The sequence below is a fragment of the Panthera tigris genome, chromosome F2 (assembly GCF_018350195.1).
Source record: "Panthera tigris isolate Pti1 chromosome F2, P.tigris_Pti1_mat1.1, whole genome shotgun sequence".
Taxonomy (NCBI): Eukaryota; Metazoa; Chordata; class Mammalia; order Carnivora; family Felidae; genus Panthera; species Panthera tigris.
In genome coordinates, this window is record NC_056676.1 from 66,243,625 (window position 1) to 66,266,529 (window position 22,905).

The window sequence follows — 22,905 nt, forward strand, 5'->3', positions numbered from 1 at the left end:
GTAGCTTGAAATTGACCGTGGTGGCCACAGAAATAAGCAAATGCTATAAATCAGCTCCCATTCTCCCAGAAAAGGGAAAAGCAGGGAGATGGGCTGGGACCCACAAATGTTAGGGGTGGGCCTACAGGACGAGAACCACCTGGGACTCCCAGAGATCCTGAGAGGAACTGGGAGGCTGGATCTCCCATGTTGGTTGGTCGGGGACTTCCTTTGCTCCTCAAAGGAACATCAGCTTCTGCAGTGGTTCACTCAAGCAAGCGCCCCCAAGGTCTATGTTACCATGTCCGGGTGACTCAGGCTGGGTGAGCAGTGTTATGGAGCCCAATGGGGACTGGAACAGAATTTCATGGGGAAAAGTTTGGCAGGTTACCACATGAACCCATGGGACCTGCTCCCTTCTGATGCAGCTCCACAGGTGGTGTTCAGACTCCTCCCCATCTATCCAAATATCTGGGGAGGAGCTGTGGCTCAGGAGAAGGGTGAGGGGTGGGGGACAGTGTCACTCAGTGGGAGGGTGACAAGGTAATGTTGCTCTCACCCTCTCTCTCTTCTAACTTTGTCCTTTCTTTCTCCCCGGAACCCCCTCCACAGGCAAGCCCTGCCTTTTGACAGCTCTGGGAACAGGGGTCTTAGGTAACGGTGAGGTGGGACTTGCGCAGGGCAAGGGTGTGTGGAGAGGAGAAGCAGGAAATTCCTGGTCTGCCATGGGGTGGGGCATTCCTGGGACAGACCAGCTCAGACTTCTCCTGAGGCAGCCCCCAGCCAAGCACACAGAAATGGTCTTCTGCTGTGAACAGTGAACAGCTTTCAGCAGCTACAGAAGGAGGTACCCAGTGCCTTGCTCAGCAAAATTTTGGAGAGAGCACTTGTGGACCTGAGCTAGTGTGGCAAAGGGCTCAGGCATTAGAGTCAGAAGAACGCAGGTTTGAATTCCGGCATTTCCTGTGCGAGAACTTAAGCAAGTAAATGACATTTCCCCTCAGCCTTGCTCAGCCTGTTTCCTCGCCTGTGAAATACCTTCCTCTCCTCTGTGTGTGAGTGATGGCCTTCAACAATCTCCAACAGTGGCTGTTTTTAATAGATCTCCTTTCACTCTGTTGGTTTGTTTTTCTATCCTTACCGTGAGTTCAGAACCCAAGAACTGGTTGTCTTGTTTCTGTTTTTAAAAGCAGCTTTGGCAACAAATAAGTAAACATGAGTATGTTCTATCACTGAGCTTGGCTCTAGAAAACCTTTTTATGTGTTAAAGCTCATAATGACAACAATGACTGCTAGACTGATAAAGCAGCATGTGGAGGACACAGATGTTATCATAACTTCTTAATGTGTCAGTCACCATTTTATAGCCACTAGAAAGGCACACCATGATATATACTTTTATACTGAGAGTTTGGGCTATTTGCTGTATGTTGATTGCACCACCAAGTCAATGGCTAAAGCCCCAAACTGATCATGTTTCTCACTCCTTAAACATCTCCAGTGACACCCCCCCCCCATTGCCCAAAGGACCGGGCCCACGCTTGGCAGGCAAAACCATTGCTAATGTGATCCAAACAAACTTTTCAGCAGCTTCATGGCCTGCCTCCCCAACCCTCTCCCTCCTTTCACCGCATCTATGCCCAGGAGAATGGATTTCACCACTTCCTGAACATATCCTGCTCCCTCATGCTTCTGAGCCTCTGCTTTTACCCTTCTTATTTTGTTTCTCTGGAGAACATTCTTCCACATTCTTCAACATCCAGCATTAATACATCTCTGTGAATTATTCCCCAATTCCTTCAGGCAGACCTGTGTGTACCGTCTTTTTGCTAATGGGAAGAGAGCTTTACCTGCCTATATTAACTTACTTGCAGCATTCTGTTGAATACAGAGGCATCGGTCTACATTACTGGCCTGGGAATGAACTCTCCAGTTTCTTCAACTGATACATGGGAGTAATAGTAACCTTATAGGGCTGTTGAGAGGATTAGACATGAAAGTGTGCTACTGAGCAGTGCCAGACACAAATAATCGCCCAATGAATGATAACTGTAATTATTGGATCAAAGCGTCCATGTTCTCTTGACAGACCCCTCTACGTCTAGTAACTCATGGCTGTGAGACAAACATCTTGAACAGAGATTCTATTGGTGTGGAACCAATCCGTTTGAGAGTCAGACCATTGACCTTGATCCTGTTGGCACCATGCCCAGCCTAATTGTATTTGAAGATCAGAGGTAAGGCTCAAGTGGGTCAAATGTCTAGAGAAATAAGAAGAACCATTTATACAAGGTAGCCGTGAATCTTACCCCTAGTTACATTTCACACGGGCATCTCAATTGTTTCCTTACTGCTAGCCTTGATTGTTATCTTTGGTGGTTATTAATTAAAGTTGTTATATGCATTTCCCACATATGTTTGAATTTCACAAGTCATATACTTCCAGGACAAGAGCCAAAACGAATCAACCCAGTCTTTGGAAAAGCAGCTGATGGGGGCATAATCCACTTTAATTAACATTGAGCATTTGAGATTGAACGCACAGAAGGAACACTGATGAATTGGTTAATTTTGTCTTCCCTGTACCTTAACCATTCAGTCTTTACCCGCCTCTATTTGATACATATTCTTCTGAATGTTTTATTACAAGTATAGTGTTTTCATCAACTGCGAATTTCATTTGTGCTCAGAAAGCATTCAGGTTGCCACGCTAAAGGAAAGCTGAAAGGCAGCTCAGATACTTGCTAAGCCAGCATTCAGGGTGACCTGCACAAGTGTCTTGAGGCTGCTGCCCTTCACCTAAACAGCTTGGCCTGGCTACAGTATTCAAGCTGGCAAGAAAATAAGCCAGAACTCTTCAGTAGTTTTTGTGCTGGAGTCACATTTGCAAATCTGGTTTGAAATGGACTCTTGACAAAGGTGGCTCCTCCCTGTCCTTCCACTGCTCTGGCTTGCTTCAGTGCAAGAGGGCCACCAGCAGTTTCTGGAAGTCCCCAGACGTGTCTGAGCAAACCGTGTCAGACAGAGACTTCTGATACTTCTCTTGGAACTTTGCCTTTATCCCCTGAAGGTCCACCTGTAGGAGAAATGACGACAGCAGTGAGGACAAGAACATCTATAGGGTGTTCACTATGAATGCAGGTGGTCACTGTTCTGAATACATTACGCTCATTTGCTCATGTATGCCTCAACACAACCCTTGGAGGTAGGGGCTATCACTATTATTACTATTATTTTATGAATGGGAAAAGGAAAGCCGAGTCCAGCTCCGGTTACAGAGGTGAATATATATATATATATATATATATATATATATATATATATATATATATTATGGACACAAAAACTTGAGTTTCAGATGATTTTTATGTATTACAAAATATTTTTCCCTTGAGTTTTTACAGTCATTTAAAAACGAATCATTCTTAGGTAGCAAGCCTATATAAAAACAGGCCCACCTGCAGGTCACAATTTGCTGACGCTTGGTATAGGGTTAAGAAAATTATCAACACAGAGATTTGAAATGAAGCTTTTGTTTCCTTCTTGTACCCTGATCAGCAAGACCATTAATGCCAATCAATAAAATTCAAATCAATACCAATTTGTAGGACTTATTTTTGACCTAATTCATTGAAAGCTTGAAAAACCTGGGTGCTGGAAATGGGCAGAGGACTCAGAAGAAAAACAAATAAAAAGATTGTTCCGCTCCAGATATTCTTAGAACCTAGTGAGGGAGACAATACTGGCAACAGAAAAGATGTAAGTACAGAGAGAACACAGTGTGTCTCGTAAAGGAAGCAGAGAGCTCTCTTTAACCAGGAGTTGTGTTCTTTTTATAATTTTTAAAACTTTAGACTCTATCGTGCATTCCAGACAGATCCACAACCCATCATTCAGCCTTCTGGTTCTTTTTCCTCCTGCCCCAGTTGGAGGCATGAACTAAGAAAGAAGATGAGAGCAGAAGGCAGGGGAATGAAGGATTGTGCCAAGCGGATGCTGAGCAGGAGGGAGGCTCCGGCAGGATGTTGCCTGTGCCCCCTCCCCGTCCCCCGACTTGTCTGCTACTTGGCTGGGGGAGGGGGCAGGACGGTGTGGGTCAGTGCGGGGGTGGGATGGGGCACACCGGGGTTCTGTTCTAGTATTATGGGGCTTTGGGGGAGATTAGGGTATAGCCAATATATCTGGCTGGGCCTGAAGCATTCCAAGGAGATGCTTAGTCTCCTAAACTATCCCAGGACATGTGGCCAATACTAAGATGGGACAGAGCTCTGGTGGGCCCTCCAGAATGTTCCAACCCTCTGGGGTCTTTCAGAATCCCCACCCTGCTCCGTGTTGCACATGCTTCTATGAGCCTCAGAATCTCTTGAGACTTTGGCAGGAGCATGGGGGGGATGGGGATGGTTTGCTAAGAGACAGACAGAGACCGTGGAGATCTGGAGAGACAGTGGAGGAGAGAACTCAGGAGAGTGGCAGAGAGATGGGGAAGGGAAGGAAGGGAGAGCAAGAGAAACAGACAGTAAGCCAGAAGAAAACTATGAACAGTGGAGGGGGAGGAGAAATTCCTGGAATAGAAATAAAAACGAAAGAACGGTCTTGTTGCTAAGTTATATTTAAAAATGGTGTCAGATGTTAAGTATTATTTGTCAAAGCCATGGGCCAGGATTTGGGTTGGGATCTGTCCCCCTTCATTTAACAATTTTTTTTTTTTGAGGGAAGATGTCTGTGGTTTTTCAAGTGCTCAGTTACACTTCATTCTCCAAGGCTTCTCCCAGTGTGGTCGAGATGCCATTTCCCCTTCACTTTTCCCTTCTTCCCTCTGACCTGTGTGCCAGAGCATCGGTGCTGAATCTCAACAGCTGCTCACAGGCCGTGGGTGCTCATCTCCCTCTTTCTTACAGTCATGCATTCCCAAAGGTGGGCGATATCGCTCCCAACAGGGCAAAAATGCATTCTTAGAGGGTGAAAAGAACCTTAATCTTTTTATGTCAAAGCTCGCGCGTGCACACACACACACACACACACGCGCGCGCGCGCGCGCACATACATACAGAACAGAATCTATAGATGTATTTACAGAACACAATATATACATACAGAATATGACAGAATATGTGTAAACGGAACATAAACAGATACAAAGTCCCTCTGTGGTGTTCATGTTTTGGGGGAGTGGCAATTAGGAAAAAACTGGGCCCCCAAAGGCTCCTTAGTGGGACGATTACTACTAATAATTTTAAAAAAGGTTGAGGGACGCCTGGGTGGCTCAGTCGGTTAAGCGTCAGACTTCCGCTCAGGTCGTGATGTTGCGATTCGTGAGTTTGAGCCCCGCATCGGGCTCTGTGCTAACAGCTCGGAACCTGAGGCCTGTTTCAGGATCTGTCTCTCTCTCTCTCTCTCTCTCTGCCCCTCCCCTGCTCGTGCTTTGTCTCTCTCTCTCAAAAGTAAATAAACATTAAAAAAAATTTTTTTAAAGGTTGAGAAATACTGTCTTGTACTGATGTGTCTTTTGTGCAAAGCTGTGCTTCTGTGGTGTGTTTAATTAAAGGCCTGGCTGGGGAGTGAGGCAGTCATTTGCTCATTGTCTCTGCTGCTGGGTGACCTCGTCCGTCCCCATCCTTTCAGTGTCTCTGGTCCGTCTTCCTTACAGTGGAGCCGAGCGTGGGCTGCACTCCCCCAGGTCCCCCTGCACAGGCCCCGAGCTCTCTGGAGCCACACATGGCAAAAATAGAAGCAACTATCATTATTGTGTTTTTATAAAAAGAAACAGATTGAAGCATGGCACAAGGTCTTCCACAAAGTCTGGGAAGGCGAGGGCTGTCTCTGTTTCACTTTTTCTGTAAATAAACCCTTAAGAAAAACTTTGTTGATGACATCAGCGGTGGCCAAAAGAGAAGTGGTGGCCCACGTGCTGGGAGTGGAGTGCGTCTTACCTCAGCCCTGGTCACGATGATGTGAATTAGTGTCTCCTCATCGGTGCCTGCACCCTTCATGGACTTGTACAGACGGTCAGCAAAATAGCCCTCCTGGTCCCGGGCACACCTCACTGGGCAGGACGAGGGACAAGAGAAGGTGAGGCTTTTACATGTTGTTGAAGAACATGGAGACCCTCCGAAGGAACAGAGCTGGCCCCCAGTATCACCTGGCTGTCCTTGGAGCTGACTCAGTTGTGAGACAGGTGTTTGAAAGGAGCAGACTTCACACTCTAGTGGGATCTGGAAGATTCCCCCGGGTCAGGGCACCTGGGCTCTTCAACCAAGAACTGAGTCAAAACCCCTCTGCTGGTCCCTGAAGACCCTTCAGGGGAGGAGGAACGCTGCGGCCACCCTCAGGCTTTCCCTGCCAAGTTCATGGTTCTTACCAGCAGGAGTAACTTTTCTTATCTGAATGAAATCTCTGATGCTGGCGTTGGGTTCAGAGGGGAAATACAGATTGGCTGGGGACTCTGCTGTAATAAAACTTCAGAATCTCGAAGACTCACTCAGCTGGACTGCCGCCAGGATGTGCTAAACATCTTTCCCGCCCTTTGTTTTTCCTCACTGGGTTTGCTCGGTGAGTTTCATCTTGGAATCTTTTCCAAGTGCCCCACAGTCTGAGCTCTCCATCTGGGATGCGGCCTCATGAAATGTTCGATGCTGTCTACAGACCACCATCCTGTGTTCTTGCTAGCTGCTCTTTTCTGGTCCTCCCCTTGCCTGCCAGCTTTGATCTAATCCACAGATCAGTGAAGCACAGTGCCTCTCTACTCCTGGGGAGAAATCATTGTTCCTCTCCCCTCCTCCCATGCTTGGGGGGCCCATCAGGACAAACACTTTGGGGAAACGAACCATTTACTCTTTAGGTGTTGGCATTTACCTAGAACACTTAACATTTTTGATGTTAGTGATTGATAGCAAGTAATACATTGAGTGTAAGTGTGGGATGTGCATCCTTGATATGTCCTGGGATGGGAACTCTTGTTTTCTATGTAATTGCCTATATGATTGATGCTTCCGAGAATTAGAAGGGAATAGGATTAGGGAAGTAGCATCTAGATTGGGGGTCTGTCTCTTTTATAGGCCATGTGGAAGCCACCAGAGTTTCAGGAGAACAGAAAAGCCCAGCCCCAGGTGTCTGACCTCTTTATCCTGAGAACAATCCAAAAAGCTGCTGGATTGGTGGTGGTTGGTGGGGGGAGCCTGTCAATTTGGGGAGTGGCATACTTGAGACTCACTTAAGACCCCCTCCCAGGCAGGACACATTGATGCTGAAATGCCTAATGTCCGTGTGTTCCAACCCTTCATAGGTGTCTTCTCCCCTGACATTCCTTCTTCCTGATGTTCTGGGAAGAGAATTCTCAGCTTTTCTATTGTATGCAATCTATGCCTGGTGAATAACGTCTGTTGTTAGCTGCCGAAAGAATCCCTCAAGAGTCTGGATAGGGCTAGCCAGGGAAAATGTGGGCATATACCCTGTGGTATCTGGAAGGCAGGATAGCCAGCCATCATGAGGAGAAGACAATCCCTTTGGGAGCTTGTAAAAATGTGGCTTCTGGGCTCCATTCTTGGAGATTCTAATAGGGAGCCTGAGATGGGGCCCAGGAATCTGTATTTTCACACACCTCTCTATAGGTGATTCTGGTGCAGGTGGGCCCTGGATCCCACTGGAAAAGTGCTGCCTCAGAGCATGCAAGTGGTAGGACTCATTTGCTCTCAAATTTAACCATAAACCGGCATCTTTATGAGTCAGGTATGAGTGGGGGTGGGAAGTGTCTCGAAAATACAACTGTAAAGTCATGCTCTACAGCTTGTGTGGTTTATACTTAAGGTCGTTTCTAATCACTTTGAAGTTTCCTACCACCGGAGCATACCTAAGTCCTGCATTTTATGTTCCCCGTCTCCAGGGATGTGGCCCTTCCTTCCTCTGTACCCTCCTCACTCCGGTTGTTTTTGTTTTTATCTTTACTGTAACCTAATCTGCTGATTTGTTTGTTTCCACCATGGACTTGAAACTTCCTAAGAGCAAGAACTGGACCTATTTACCTCTGATCCCCTCACCAAGCGCAACCCCCAGCCCCGGTAGATGCTAACTAAATGTTAAACAATTGAATGGTTTTGTTACTGTTAATAATATTGATAGTGGATTATCATCATTGGTATAATCTTCTGACTGAACTCTGGTATTTTCCTGATTCTTTGCACTGCCAGCCCAGAAAGGAAGAATTTGGAGCCTTTGAGTCAGGCTGTTAGTGGATCCCTCCATTTACTTAAGAGACTCATCTTTTAAGCCCCAAGGACAGTCGTCCATGTATGTCCATTTGGGGTCAGGAGTGACACTAGGGATGTTTAGGCCTCTGTACATCATGGTAGAGGTCAAATTAGTAGAGGCCCTGCTAATTTGAATGCAAAATGAGGACGGACTGAAAAAAATCAATTGCTAACATTGTTTAAAAAATTTTTTTAAAGCCCCCACAAAAAGCAAAACAAAAAGTTTGGCAGGTAGAGCACATTTTTTAACTTCCAGGACTACTTTTTCAATTCTTCCTCTTCCGGGGATCCGTCTTTCCGTTTCTTGTGCTATTTGAGATGGTGCCCTCGACTCCTCGCCAAAGGAGAGTATGGACAATGGACAATGGCTTCATTCCGGGGCTTGCAGAAAGGAAGAAAGGAGCCTGCCAGACACAGCCCCATGCCCGTCTCTCTGCTCTTTCCTGCCTATGGGCAACACCTGGAGAGAAGGTGCTGGTGTGCTTGCTTGGCACAATAAAGATCTGGTCTCCCTCCCCACTCTTTCTCAAGAGACCTCATTCATTCTAAATGTTGAAGGGAATCAAGTGGAAAAGAACACCCTCGAGCCATCAGGCATATGCAAAAACTTGTTCATAGGTTGGAAACCTGGCTGAACCACATATGGCTCCCTGAGACTAGACAATGCTATAGCCTGTTGACAGATGCTCTTCTCGTTGACCCACGATCTTAATGAGACTGTAGTGGATGCCATGATGCATCGCCCAGAGGCCCTCTTTGGGACCAAAGCACTCATTCCATCTGCGGCCTACTGGCTGCTCACAGCTGAGTCCCTCCCCAGGAATGGCCCTCCAAGGCCCTGCCTTACCCACCATGGCAAATGCTCCGGGGTTGCAGCCAGCATCCACCGGTTGCTTGGTGTGTGGTTTAAACACCTTGCCCCCTTGCCTCCTGGCTCCAGGGCTCCATGGGGGACCAGCAAAGCCCCCGCCCCCCGTTACAGCTGCGTCATGCTTACTCTCTCCCTTACCCGATGCTGCTGAGGTGTGTTGTTCCCGAACTATTCCCTAAAGTCTTCCCACATGCAAACCTCCGACTCCGAGCCTGATTCCAGGGAGCCCACCCTAAGTCAGGGACTCTGTTAGGTTTACTTTACCAAGAGTTAAGTAGGCCTTCTGCACATCTCCCGACGTTTCTGCTTCAATGGCCTCTTCGATGTCTTTGTTGATGAGCTGGAAGGACAATCAAAGGCCAGCCATTATCACAGGTCTTGCTCTTGGCTTTGGCACTCCTGGGGTCACTTCTCTACAAAAAGCACTAAACTCTTCCAGATTTGGTCACGTGATTTTAAGGAACCTATCCTGCTCCGTGCCTTACATTTGAGTGGGGGCTCTTATGGCTGATGACTTTTGACCCCTAATGGATTTGATCCCTTCCTTGGATCAGGACAATTCCCTTGGCCTCAGTTTCCTCACCTGTAAAATTGGGAGTGGAAGAACAATGAATATATATTGTAAAATAATTCTTTACATCTCTATAATAGTTTAGTTTCCAATATGTTCTTAAAATTCTTTTCATTTCCAATTCTCTAGGAGGTTGTGGTTATTAATCATCTTACCCACACTTTTCTCATCTCCTATGTCCTGGGACTGGGGACTCAGCCACCCACAGTTTGGGTGACATAAGTAGTACAGGCTGTGAAGTTCACGGTAAGGACTTGGTCCAACGTTTTTGATAGAATGGGGCTGCGTGGGCTGGAAGCCAGGGGGCTGACCATGTCAAAACGTCACTTTCCTTCACTCTGGGGGTGATTCTAAATGATCCTATATTCACCACCGGCTCACATATCACTCTGCACAGCATTACACGCTGGGTTTCTTTCCAAATATTTACAGAAGCTGAAGTTCAGAGTGTATTGTGACAATGCTTAATGCAAGTACCACCTGGGCCAAACTCAGGGCAGGCAAATAAAAGAAAGGAGAACTCTTTGTTGGGTTTGGGGAAGTGCAGTTAAGCATTAAGAATACAGAAACTTCTTTCTTAGAAGTTATTTTTTGAGGCTATGACACAACGGTAGTTCCATAAATAGTTGGGGCCTTTGAGGACACACCAGTCAGAGTGTACGTAGTTTATTCTGAAAACACTAGTAAACAAAATATCCTTTTTGATGCAAGCACAATTGATGTGGGGGGGAGAGAGGTCGAGATGTAATGAGGTTTCTCGGTCTCCTTGTCGTGGTTTGACACGTAGAGGTCTGGTGTGGGTAAGGGACGTAGACGGTGGGGATTGGCTGGGGGCTTTCATTTCTGTCCCTTCCTTAGTTGCTCCTGGCCTCTCCTGGGTTTGATGTGGGAGCTGGTGTTTCGAAAGGGACTGGTACCACTTTCCCATGAACAGCGTTCTTGTTCTGTAGGCTGAGATTGCATTTCAAGAGGACATCTTGTTCACACGGGTCTGCGTTTACTAAAAAAATAATCCTCACTTTAAACCGCTTTCTGTTTCTATTGTTAGTGCTGGGACAGCATTGCCAGGTTTCTGCTTTCTCAGTCTTTTTGCCACACAACTCCAGGGGGCACTGTTCACATTGCCCCCTCTTCTCTATCAACCTCCTGCCCACATTCCCCTACTGGTAGCTATCAAGGCACCTCCAGGGGCTCCAGAGAACACAAATGGAAAACAATCGACTGGCCCAAGTGAATCTCCTTTGCAAATGGCAGGCTTTTCACTTCAGTTCCCGGAACACTTAATTCTTAGGGGGCTCTTTAGACAGATCAGGTTTTCTGATCTTAGTACAAAAAACATCACTGGGGTAGATTCCACACAAGCCTCAAAGGCCTCTCGTTACCAGGTAGCGTTGACCGTAGGGAGATTACTAGAAGAATAGGGGAGACATTTCTTTCTTTCAAAACCTATTCACCCATAGCGACAGCATTCTCATAGCAGAATCCTATGCCCTCTGGGTTTGGCCACAGAAGGTACAGGACTGTAGGCTCTGGAACAAGCTCAGGACAGGAGAGGACAGGAGAGAAGTAGTGACTGATGCGGTGGGGACGCAGTGTGCCCACGCTGTGGGTATGTGTACCTACAATTCATACTAAGCCCTGGGTAGGGAACTTCCTTCAGCTTTATAGCTGCACAAGCCTTTCATGTTTGGTCACCTTCGGGACGGTGATATTCCTGCCTGGTGTAGCAGGGCCGCAAACGCAGTTTCTTGGTGAGGATTTCTGGGAACGTCAGTAGTTAAGACTCAAGCTTAGAGGGCAAAACCCTAAAGTTTTCATGCCAAAAATAAAAATTCATCTCTATGCCAGGGCAAGCTACGCAACGTAATAGACTCCCATGATCTCATGCTAGCGGTTTATTGCTTTTAGCCAGAGACCCTTGTGAAAACTTATGAACTAGGGTCATGAGATCAGGGTGAACTCACAAAAATCAGTGATAAGAATCAAAACAGATGATGTTCTGGGGAAGTTTTGGGAGTAGAGGAACAGGTAGTATTTTAGAGCTAGTTTCATGTAAAGAATCGCTAAATCAATAAATTATTTTATTGTCCATTTGGGCTTTATTGGTTCACATAAGGAGACAACTAACAGTTGCTGGTGTTTACTGAACACCTATGGCATGCCAGCACTTTATTTTTAGCACTTTATTTCTATTAATTCATTAACCTTTACTAACCCTATGAAGTAAGTACCATCGTTATCCCTGTTTTACAGTTGGGGAAACTGAGGTCCGGAATCCTTACTGACTTGCTCTGGCTCATAGAGCTAGGGGTCTAGAGCAGACCTTTGCAATTTTAACAGGCACCAGAGTCACCGGAAAGACTTGTTGAAACATACACTATAGGACTCCATCTGATTCAGTAGGTCCAGGGTGGGGGCTGAGAATTCCCTCTCTTTTTTTTTTTAAGTTTATTTATTTTGAGGGAGAGACAGCAGGGGAGGGGCAGAGTGAGAGGCTGAAAGAGAGAATCCCAAACAGACTCTGCACTGTTAGCATGGAGCCTAATGCGGGGGTCGAACCTACCAACCGTGACATCATGACCTGAGCCGAAATCAAGAGTTGGACTCTTAACCAACTGAACCACCCAGGTCTCTCTCTTTCTCTTTCTCTCTCTCTCTCTCTCTCTTTAAATAAGAGAATTCTCATTTTTAACATGTTCGCAAGTGATACTGATGCTGCTATTTGGGGATTAATTTTGAGAACAATTGGCCTGGAGAATATCCTTGTAGGTCGTTAGCAGTTCGTGTATACACACACACACACACACGCACACACACGCACACATGCACGCTAACATGTATGTGTGTTTCCACAGTGATCACCAATGGCAGCCATCCCCAGAAACTCCATCCATGGCTCCAGCCACGTGGGAAGAGGGTGTAGGTCATGGAGAAGTCTTCCAGCTCAGAGTCTACCCCGTTCCAGGAGCAGAGGCCAGAGGAACGCAGGGTCAGCTGGCTTTGATCATGACTCTGGGCATGATTTGAAAGCAAAAGGCCCTCCAGGCTTATATACAGTAATGATAAAATTCCCAAGCTTTATTGTCTTTTCATCTGCTGGCAACACATAGGAAATGCTATTTCGAGTGAGGAGTGGCCAGCTCCCGCCGAGGTAGAAGCTCGGGCTGGGGAATCTTGCTGTTCTCATCCACTTTCTGCTACCGGCTTGCTGTGTGGTCCTGATAAGTTACAGATGGCGCCTTACTCGTAACAGACTTTCCTTGTCCAGCAGTTGTAGGTAACAATGGCTGCTTAGCCGACATTACCGTTACAGGATTGCTGTGAAATTGGAATGAGATACAGGGCACAGAAGTGCTTTGAATAGTTAAAAGCACTCTACAAATATAAAATAGGAGACCAAAAAAATCTGATACTCCACAAAAGGCTTCTTGCAGTGAAAGACTGATTTTCAAGGAAGGACTCACCACTAAATGCTTTGAAGTAACTAACTCATCTTGTTGGCTTAAGATTATCATCAGATAAAAAATAATTGTAAACAGCAATTTATACACATCTTTTCAGGAGTATCTCTGAGGTATATCTCATCTGTCTTGGGAGTGGTAGGCACTCTGTTAACCCAACTGTGAACTGGAATAATAGTAAGAGAGAACATTTGTGTGCTTACCACATGCCAGGTACTATTCTGAGCCTTTTACATTTATTATTTAACTTTTTTTTTAATGTTTATTTTTGAGAGAAAGACAGAGAGAGACAGAGCATGAGTAGGGGAGGGGCGGAGAGAGAGGGAGACACAGAATCCTAAGCAGGCTCCAGTCTCCAAGCTGTCAGCACAGAGCCCGACGCGGGGCCCCGAACTCATCATGAACAGTGAAATCATGACCTGAGCTGAAGTCAGACGCTTAACCGACTGAGCCATTGGGGCTCCTCTATATTATTTAACTCTTGAAAGAAGCCCAAGAGGGTGTGACGATGAAGATTATTGTCCCATTTTACAAATGAGGACAGAGAGTCTGCCAGTGATAGGACATGGATTTGAACCTGGATGTTGACTCTAGGGCTTTGCTCTTCAGCTTGACACTCCTCTGTTTTCCTAGCCTCTGCTGTTAAGCAGGGGTTCCCAACCTTGGCACTACATTTGGGGCTGGATAAGCCTTTGTTGCGGGGCTGTCCTGTGCATTGTAGGATGTATAATAGCCTTGACCTACTAGATGCTCTTAGCGTTGCCTCCCCAACACCCAAGGTGACAACCCAAATGTTTCCAGACATTACCAATTATTCCTTGAGGTGGGGAAGAAGGAAAATCATCTCTGATTAAGAGCTGCTGTTGTAAAACACCCCCACAGTTCCTTATCCCTGATCTGGACTTCTTTTGGAAATAGTAGTTTTGGTGTGAAATCCATTGCCCTGGTGCTTGTTTACTTACAATCTGGTAGGCTTGAAAGGTGGCCTGTAATTGCTTGTGGCTCCTCTTGGCCAAGACTTCATTGAAGGCAAGCTCATCAGTGCCCCAGCGGTCCTCCCCTGCCTGCAGGACAAATGCAAACATTTTGGAAAAGCCTTTTGCGTAAAAGACTGAATATACTGTTCTATGACCAGGCCTTGCTTACAGGCAGTTATAAAATATGCACTGAATAGAAGTCAAATTGATCAACTAAGCACTATACCTGAGAGTTTACTTCACACATCTATTTATAATATTTATACCTTCATTGTTCCAAAATGGACCTGAAGCAGTAAACTCTGAAATGCAAGAATAGGAACAATTCTTTTTTTTTTCTTTAATTTTTATTTATTTTTGAGAGAGAGAGAGAGGGAGAGAGAGAGACAGACTGTGAGCCAGGGAGGGGCAGAGAGAGAGGGAGACAGAACCCAGAGCAGGCTCCAGGCTCTGAGCTGTCAGCACAGAGCCCGACGTGGGGCTCGAACCCACAAACCATGAGATCATGACCTGAGCCGAAGTCGGACACTTAACCAACTGAGCCACCAAGGCGCCCCAAGAATAGGAACAATTCTTACAGGTTCACAAAGACTGTATATATTGAAAATACTTTAAAGATCATGCTTATTTCTCAAGAAACTCCCATTTGCATGAAACAGAGGAATATTTGTTGAAAATAGTGCTAAGAAACTTTAAAAAGGACAAAGAATTGGCGGGGACTGGTGCATCTGCACACTTACATCATACAGATCCTTGGCATCCCGACCAGCTAGATCTCTGTCCACCTCATCTCCTTCATCACGATTAGCCTAGAAAAATTGACACGTTGTTATTAACTTGAGTTCCCACTTGACCACAGAAAACAAAAAGAGAAAGTCCTGGAAAGCTGGGGGTGATTTCAGAAGGGTGGTCTGGAGGAGGTGGAACCTGGCAAAGTGGCAGTGTTGCTCTTTGCTGCCATCTTTAGGCACAACTGATAAACAGGGTAGCTTCTGAAACAACACTTGAGTTTTTCTCGTAGAAACCAGGGTGGCTCACAAACCCCACTGACCTCTAAGCAGGCTGAAAGCAACCTCGTGATGTTCCCTGGAGTGACTCCATTGGAAAGCTAATAGTGATCCTTTCAAAATATCTTATTTCACCTCTCGGGGGTTCCCAGTGCTGAAGAACCCTGAAACTTGGTCATGGAAGGTTCTGAATTCTAACCTGAGCCCTGTGTGGCCAGCGGAATCCTGAGTGGTCCAACCCTTATATGACCCCCTTCCCTTGAGTGCGGCTAAGACCTGTGAATATAAGCTGTCACTCCCACGATGTTATGTTATGTTAATATAAAAAGGAGATTTTACAGGTGCAATTAAGGTCTGTAACTAATTGTGTTGATCAAAGGAGATATTCCCCTTGGTGGGCCTGATCTTACCTGTAGCAGGGACACCAGAATTTTCTTTAGGGTTCCACTTGTATCAGCTTTGACATCTGATTCAAGGCTCCTGTCAAACACTTTCGAAGAAGAAAAAGGGAGGAGAGAAAGCAGATGATTTCATTTCCCAGAGGTATTTTGAAAGGAACATTCTTTATCCAAAGTCAGAACAAAAGGTCACTTACACCTTTGGTAGGCTTCTTTAATGGCCATGATCTCCTAGGAAGGGTAATAAAACAAAAATCAATACTCCAAGGTGGGGTTGATCAGTAGGAGACACAGAGATACACAGGGAAGTAGCCAGAACCTGTCTCCAGACACAGGATGCCTCCGTGACTTCCTCCAAAGAGAGCCATCCTATGGCTCAGGGCCTAGGCCTGGGGCGGGTCCCTGGAGGTGTGAAGAAGCCCCCGGGTGCAAACATCTCTAACCACACACCAAACACACGCATACATTCTCCTTAGTTAAAAGCAAAACTACCACAGCTAAGCTAATGTCTTACTTTGCTGCCTCCTCCCTCCATCTCACGCTCCCATCTCTACTCAGGAGGCTGGTGTCACACAGTGGGTATCTTCCCAAGCATTTGTCCTTGCATTTGTATACAGATAGGTGTGCTACTGAAAACATATAGAATTGTTTTGTGTATGTGTTTCCAAAGTGGAATACTGTATGTGTTGTTCTTGGACTTATTTTTTCACTCAGTAATGTGTCTTGGGGATCCAGCTATGCTTATCCGTAGTCACCTAGTGTTTTTTAGGTGGATACAAAACGTCCCGGCCTCCAGCAAGCCACGGTTTATTTAGCGAGCCTCGGATGGATGTACATTCAGGTTGCTTCCAATTTTTTTCCCTACTTGACACAAGGCTTCGTGCAGTAAACAATGTGCTGCGTGCAGGGCTGTAAGTTTCTCTCTGGGGTGTGTCCTGGGAAGATGTGCTTTGTGTTTCAATGACTCAGGCTGAGTGGCCCCGTCAGGAGCTGCCTCAGTTTACATTTAGGCCAGCAGTGTCTAGGAGCAGGCGTTCCCCAGATGTTCACTGGCAAACTGTTTAAGAGTTAGCAGCAGGCCAGGGAAAAGGCAGTGGGGACAGTGGGACGGGGGGAGCCTGGGGGGCCGGAGGATGTGGGAGTTGGCAGGGGCTGACCACTTGTGTCTGTGAAGCTCTCTCTGTTCTTCTCCTTCTAACCCACTTCCAGGATGTGCCTGGACCCAGGGCCTGCTCTCTCCCTACTGTTCTTTTTATTGTCAGATCGATTTGATTGTGGGGGAGAAAAAGAGCTTGTTTGTTGTTTGAGAGCAGGGCTTGGAAGAAACTAGGCTGAGGGGGAACCGCATGTGGTCAAGTGAGATTAGAAAAATAATGATCAGAACCTTCTTGCCAAGGAAGCCTGCCGATTACCCTAATATTGGACGCCTCCTGGCTGGGACTGTGGAGCTTCTGGAAGGTGGGGGACCTCGACTGGGAACACCGTATAACTGCAGGACCGGACTGATACCATCCTCCTTCGCTGACCCTTCCTGAACAAAAACTCCTTGAAATGGAGGGTTTTTATTATCTTGTGGAAAGAAAAGAAGTCCAGGGATGCTGAGGAAAGGGGTTCAGGGGTTTGGAGAAATGTGCTGGACCCCACAGACTGAGCAGAAGGAACCAACCCAAGGTCATCTACATGCAAGGCTTTTAAAGTATTGTTCTAGCATCAGAGATCTGTTGAAGTTCTTCCTTGCTGTTGGCTCCAAACACTGCTTCTGTTTCCTACCTGGAGGCCTCAAGGATGTTGGGGACTTTCTGGCTTTTTCCTTGCTGGACTTCCCCCATTCTACATGATGAGTGGTTGCAGCAGAGAGTGGGGGTCTCCAAATAATGATTTGTGGACCCTCTCTACTCGTGGTGAATTCCTTGGCCCTCGTGGCTTCTGGAACCAAAGATGAATGAGCTTTGACTAAAGCCTTAACAAAGGCTCTTTTCAGCTCCTGAAATGGCAGCACGTGCCCAGGGACAGGGGGAGAGGTCTGCTGATAGAAGTAGATGGAAACCTCCAGGAAGGTGCTGGCAGCCACGAGAGGTGTTCACGGGGATCCCCTCTGCACCAACTGCTTCCCTGCCTCTTTATGGTCCTTTTTGTACTCTATGCTAGATGACAGCCATGGACAAGGCAGCTGCACAAACACGCTTAGCCCATTTATTGCATTATTTGTGCCGAAGACCTGCAAAGTCAGGCTGGGTGGAGGAAAGCAGAATCTTGCCTCCTGCATATAAAACTATGCATTCCTTTCAGAAATACAAAATCTGCGTTGACACAGCTGTTCTGGAAGGATCTATTCTGTCAAGCCAGAGGTGGAAACACGAAGACTGACAGCTGGAAGATTGGAAGATCTCTCCTGCACGTGCCAAACAGACATGTTTCTGTCCAGACACTTGCTCACCTCACGAATGGAATGTGAGGTGTAGTTTTCCTTCTGGCTGCTGCAACCCTCTCTGATGGGCATCTGGATGTTCCTTCAGGGGCTGGGGCTGAGGGCTTGGCTGGCACTCACCTTATTGGTTCTTGTGCACAGGACCTCGATGATCACTGCCTCATCTGTGCCCAGACCCTTCATGGCCTTTTGCAGCTGGCGGGCATCGTACTCGCTGGGGCGGTCCAGGAGGGCCAAGGCTGTCTTCTCAAAGCTTCCACTCAGTTCGCTCTTGAACACCTCCTCCAGGTCCTGGAGGAAGATAGCGGGAGCCCTGACTGGGGAATGGCCCAAAGCAGAGGACAGGCTTCCCGCTGCATGGCCTCAGGGTCAACATGAAGATTGCCAAGGACACATGGGGAAGGGGAGTGAGCTGGGCAGAGCTCTAGTGACATGAGTGACCTGCTCTGGAGGACAGTCGTCACTGTGACTTCCTCTGGGACTGGCAGAGAGGCAGAGAAGATCCCTTGCTCAGGGCTGGAGACCCCAAAGATGAATCACAATAACAAACAGCATTTGCTGGATAGTTTAGGGTTCAGAGAGCCTTCTCGCTGAACTCCAGAATAGCCCTGGCAGGAGAGGGGAGAGGTATTGGCATCATTTCTATTTACTGACCTCAAAAAAATGAAGGACTCCCCCCCCAAACACTTGCGCGACTAGAAAGGCCTGAAACATGAGTTTGTTGTCTCTGGGGGATCAGATCATTTGTCATCCAAATTTAAATGGTTCTTGTTTTGTTTTAGAGAGAGAGTGAGTGGAGGAGAGGGGCAGAAGGAGAATCTCAAGCAGGCTCCACGCTCAGCATGGAGCCCAACATAGGGCTTGATCCCACACCCTGGGATCATGACCTGAGCCAAAATCAAGAGTGAGACGCTCAACTGACTGAGCCACCCAGGCCCCCCCTGAGGTGGTTTTGAGAGTGAATGGGGGAAATAATAAACTAGCAGTAATTACAGTGGCATAACACGAATAAACGAGGGCCACCCTGGGCAAACCAGATGTGTAGTCACTTTGGTTAGCTTGTTAAATCTGGACAGGGACACACGTGGGAAAGCACTCAGGTAGGGAGAAGAAATGAAAATACATTAAGGAAGAAATGAAGTATATGAAATGCCCACTGGCGTCTGTTTTTAGCAAGTGTCCATCTTCAAGGATGTTTTTTGGGAGGTGCAGTCTTATAGGTGAACTGCCTGCTCCTACCTGTGTATCTCTGACATGATGGGTTAGTGACAAAAGGGACAAAAATTGGTGTTCAGTCTAACTAGTGTCGCCAATGTCCCAACTTTAGTGAAGGACCTTGAAGAGGGAACCTCGTGTCCAGATGTGGGTCAGACTGGGGACTCACGGAGCAGTCAGCAGCTTAGGAACTCAAATTACATCACAGAGTAGGTGTGGCCACTCAGCAATGTGGCATGATGGCTAATGACATGATCACAGCAGCCGTGTGACCTTGGAAATGTACTTTAACCAATTGTCAGTTTCCTTCTCTGAAAAATGGGGGTCTGATGAGACTCACCTCTTTTTTTTTAATGTTTATTTTTTGAGAGAGAGAGAGAGAAAGACAGAGCACGAGCAGGGGAGGGGCAGAGAGGGACAGAGACACAGAATCCAAAGCAGGCTCCAGGCTCTGAGCTGTCAGCACAGAGCCCAACTCTGGGCTTCAACTGACAAACCGTGAGATCATGACCTGAGGGGAAGTCCAACGCTCAACCGACTGAGCCCAGGCACCCCAATAGACTCAACTCAGGGTTGTTGGGAGAATTAACTGAGACAAAGCCCAAGCCTGGAACACTTTAAATGTTCAGTAAGTGGGTATTACTGTTATTCCACCCTGAAAGGAACTTTCTAAGAGAAGGCTAATTAACTGTTTCTTTTATGAACCTCTGAGCTCTGAGCCTGGGAAAAAAACCCGGAAGATTTTGCCTAATGAGTGAGGTTTGCAGTCTTATGTGGGGGCCGTGGTATCACTGCCTCTGTCTTCAGGCAGCTGTTCCATCTAACGCTGCATCCCCTACAGGCAGGCCTTTGGTCAGTACTCTACAGTGTGGATCCATCCAAAGACGGGAAATGTTTTTTTTTTTCAGGTCAGGTGGGCATTGCGTAGAACTTCAGAGAAGAGAAACCCCAGCTGCCTACTCTTACAAGCCACAAGCATGAAAACAGATCCTTGTGTGTTTACATTCTGTTTGGACACAGAAGCCGGCTCAGGATATCTCAGCTCTAATCCCGGTTTTCCGGCTCACTAGCGGTGTCACCTTGGGATGCGAGTTCTCTTTGGAGCTCGGTTGCCATGGGGACTTTGATTTGCCTGTTTCTAACATCTTTGAGCTTCAGATGTGATTCTAGACCCCCTCCTTGGCAGTCTCAACTGTCTGAAACAGCCACGAACTGGAAAGTAAGCAAAGATTGGCACGTGTTGGTATTGCAAAGTTTGGTGCTAGAGCATGCCTACTTTATCTTTAGCAGAGCGCCTAAGTCCTCACCTCAAACTCATTTACTCTGCTTTCCACTCAAGTTTAAGAAGCCTGTATCTGACTTTCCATGTCAGTAGGGTGGGGGTACACATAGCACTTGAGAGGCTGCTACAGTTAGGTGTGCCGACAAGCATAAAAGTTCAACGTCATTCAATTCAATTCCATGCAGCTGAGCTGAAGATTCACAGACTTTCATCAATGTCATCAAGGAATGACACTGACAAGCCTGATTCTGAAGAGAGAAGCAGAAAAACTATAAACGTGCAGCCATGTGGGCCATTTAGTGTAGAAATAAATAGCTCCTCTCGTGGCAATGAGTTCTTCAGGAGTGGACATTGGCCCTGGAGTCAGAAGACTGGGATGGGAGTGTCGGTTCTTTTTCTTACTAAGTGTGTGATTTTGCTTGAGTCATGGAAACAGAGGAGCTCCAGGTTTCTTCTCTATAAAATGGAAACAATCGTACCTAGGATAGCTTCCCTTTACTGATACGTGCTGCCGTTAGCCTGTTCGATTCTCTCAGCAACCTGAGAATTACATTTCATTCTGTATGTGAGGACACCAAGGCCTAAAGAGATTATTGTCTGCCCAATGTCAAATAAGTAAGAAAACCCATCTCTATATCTATTTATACATGGAGGGATTGAAACTGTAAAGGTTTTATAAACATGTATTAGAATATAGCATGATAATTAATATTCATTTTGCACGCTGATAATTCTAATGACAGTAAAAAGTGGTTAAATTGTAGGGGCACCTGGGTGGCTCAGTCGGTTAAGCATCCGACTCTTGATTTCAGCTCAGGTCATGATCTCATGGTTCATGAGTTCAAGCCTCCCATCAGGCTCTGTGCTGACAGTGCGGAGCCTGCTTGGGATCTCTCTCTCTCTCTCTTTCTGCCCCTCCCCTGCTCTCTCTCCCTCTCTCTGTGTCTCAAAAAAAAAAAAAAAAAAAAAAAAACCTAAAAAAAAAGAAAAGGTTAAATTGTGTTCATCTTATATTAATAAAGAAAATAGAAAGCCTACTGCATACTTTAAAAAATCGATACATAACATCAACAACAACAAAACAAATGAAAGAAAAGACACATAAAGAAAGAAAAAAGCGGTCATGCTTGACGAAATGGAGGTTTTTTTCAGTGTTCTATAACAATCGCTTATGAAGAACATATCATTCTTGAAGACAGATGGATAAATGAAGAATTCTTGTATAAAGACCCACCTGTGAAAACTGATTTTCAAGTTATTGGCCTATCTGTAAGTTAGTATGTAGAATTATCAATGGGAAGATGACAGAGGGATTACTAGGAAAAGGAAGTCAGTTTTCAAAAGGAGTTAAAGAATATTGATTATATAGGCTATGAAGTTAACAAGGCAATTTCAGTTTTTCTGAAATCAATTAAAATTGTAAAGAGTAGTTTACTTTTGTTTGCTCTTGAGCTAACTGATTAAAGCTTTAAAGATATTCTCTGCTGCCTTGGGAAGGTAGAGAAAGCAGAGACCTCCAAGGCCAAGGCTGTGTGCCCGTTTTCAGGGACGCTTGGAATCACCTTGCCATACGTTGCCTTGTACTTTTGCTTTATTTGTTGCCTCTCATCCGATGTCCTGCTTGATAAGATTTCAATGATGGCTGCTTCATCGGTTCCTAAAGTGCAGGAGAAAGAGACAAGGCCAAGAGTGAACAAGAAAGAAGATGGAGGTTGATTTTACTCAATTCCAAGGAAGCTGGGGCATTGGTTAGAGGCTTCAGTGGAGCCTAGATGCATCCCTTAATATCCTTTAATATCCTTTAATATCTCGTGGAGAAGTGTGTTCTTTTCACTCACTTGACAAATATCCATGGAGGCCTCACATGGCATGAAGCACAGTGCTAGACATTGCAGTGGAAAGAGAAACGAGTATGGCCTTAATTTCACTCCCAGTATTCAAGAGAAATGAAAACAAATGGCCACACAAAACTTGCACACAAATGTTTGTTGCTTCATCATTCATAATAGCTGAAAGGTTTCTAACAACCTGAATGTCCATCAGTGAACAAACAGATAAACAAATGTGGTATATCCATACAACGGAATATTACTTGGCCAGAAAAATGAATGAAGTCCTGATACATGCTACAGTTTGAATGAACCTTGAAACATTATGCTAAGTGAAAGAATCCAGTCACAGAAGAACATATATATATATTATTCCATTCATATGAAAGTCAAGAATAGAGAAATCTATAAAGATAAAAAGGAGATTAGTGTCTGGGGATGGGCTGGGTAGGGAGGTGACAGCTAAAGAGTAGGAGGTTTCTTTTTTGAGGTGATGAAAATGTTCAAAGTTGACTGCAATGATGATTTCACATATCTGTGAGTATATTAAAAGCCATTGAATTGTACATTTTAAATGGGTGAATTGTATGGGATGTGAATTTACACCTCAATAAAACTGAAAAATCTGAAAAAAAAAAAGTATG

General features: G+C 45.9%; 1 protein-coding gene across 1 annotated transcript in view; it reads right to left on the reverse strand.

The window, feature by feature from the left end:
• Positions 1-2,935: 2,935 nt before the first annotated feature.
• The window catches only part of ANXA13 (annexin A13), a 50,360-nt gene continuing 30,390 nt past the window's right edge, over positions 2,936-22,905 (reverse strand). The window contains exons 4-12 of the mRNA XM_007076828.3: positions 21,995-22,089; positions 18,056-18,226; positions 15,705-15,738; positions 15,520-15,599; positions 14,843-14,911; positions 14,088-14,189; positions 9,358-9,433; positions 5,910-6,022; positions 2,936-3,055 (exon numbers count right to left, since the gene is read on the reverse strand). Coding sequence (XP_007076890.2) covers positions 2,936-3,055; positions 5,910-6,022; positions 9,358-9,433; positions 14,088-14,189; positions 14,843-14,911; positions 15,520-15,599; positions 15,705-15,738; positions 18,056-18,226; positions 21,995-22,089 — 860 coding nt within the window. The remainder of the gene's footprint in view (positions 3,056-5,909; positions 6,023-9,357; positions 9,434-14,087; positions 14,190-14,842; positions 14,912-15,519; positions 15,600-15,704; positions 15,739-18,055; positions 18,227-21,994; positions 22,090-22,905) is intronic.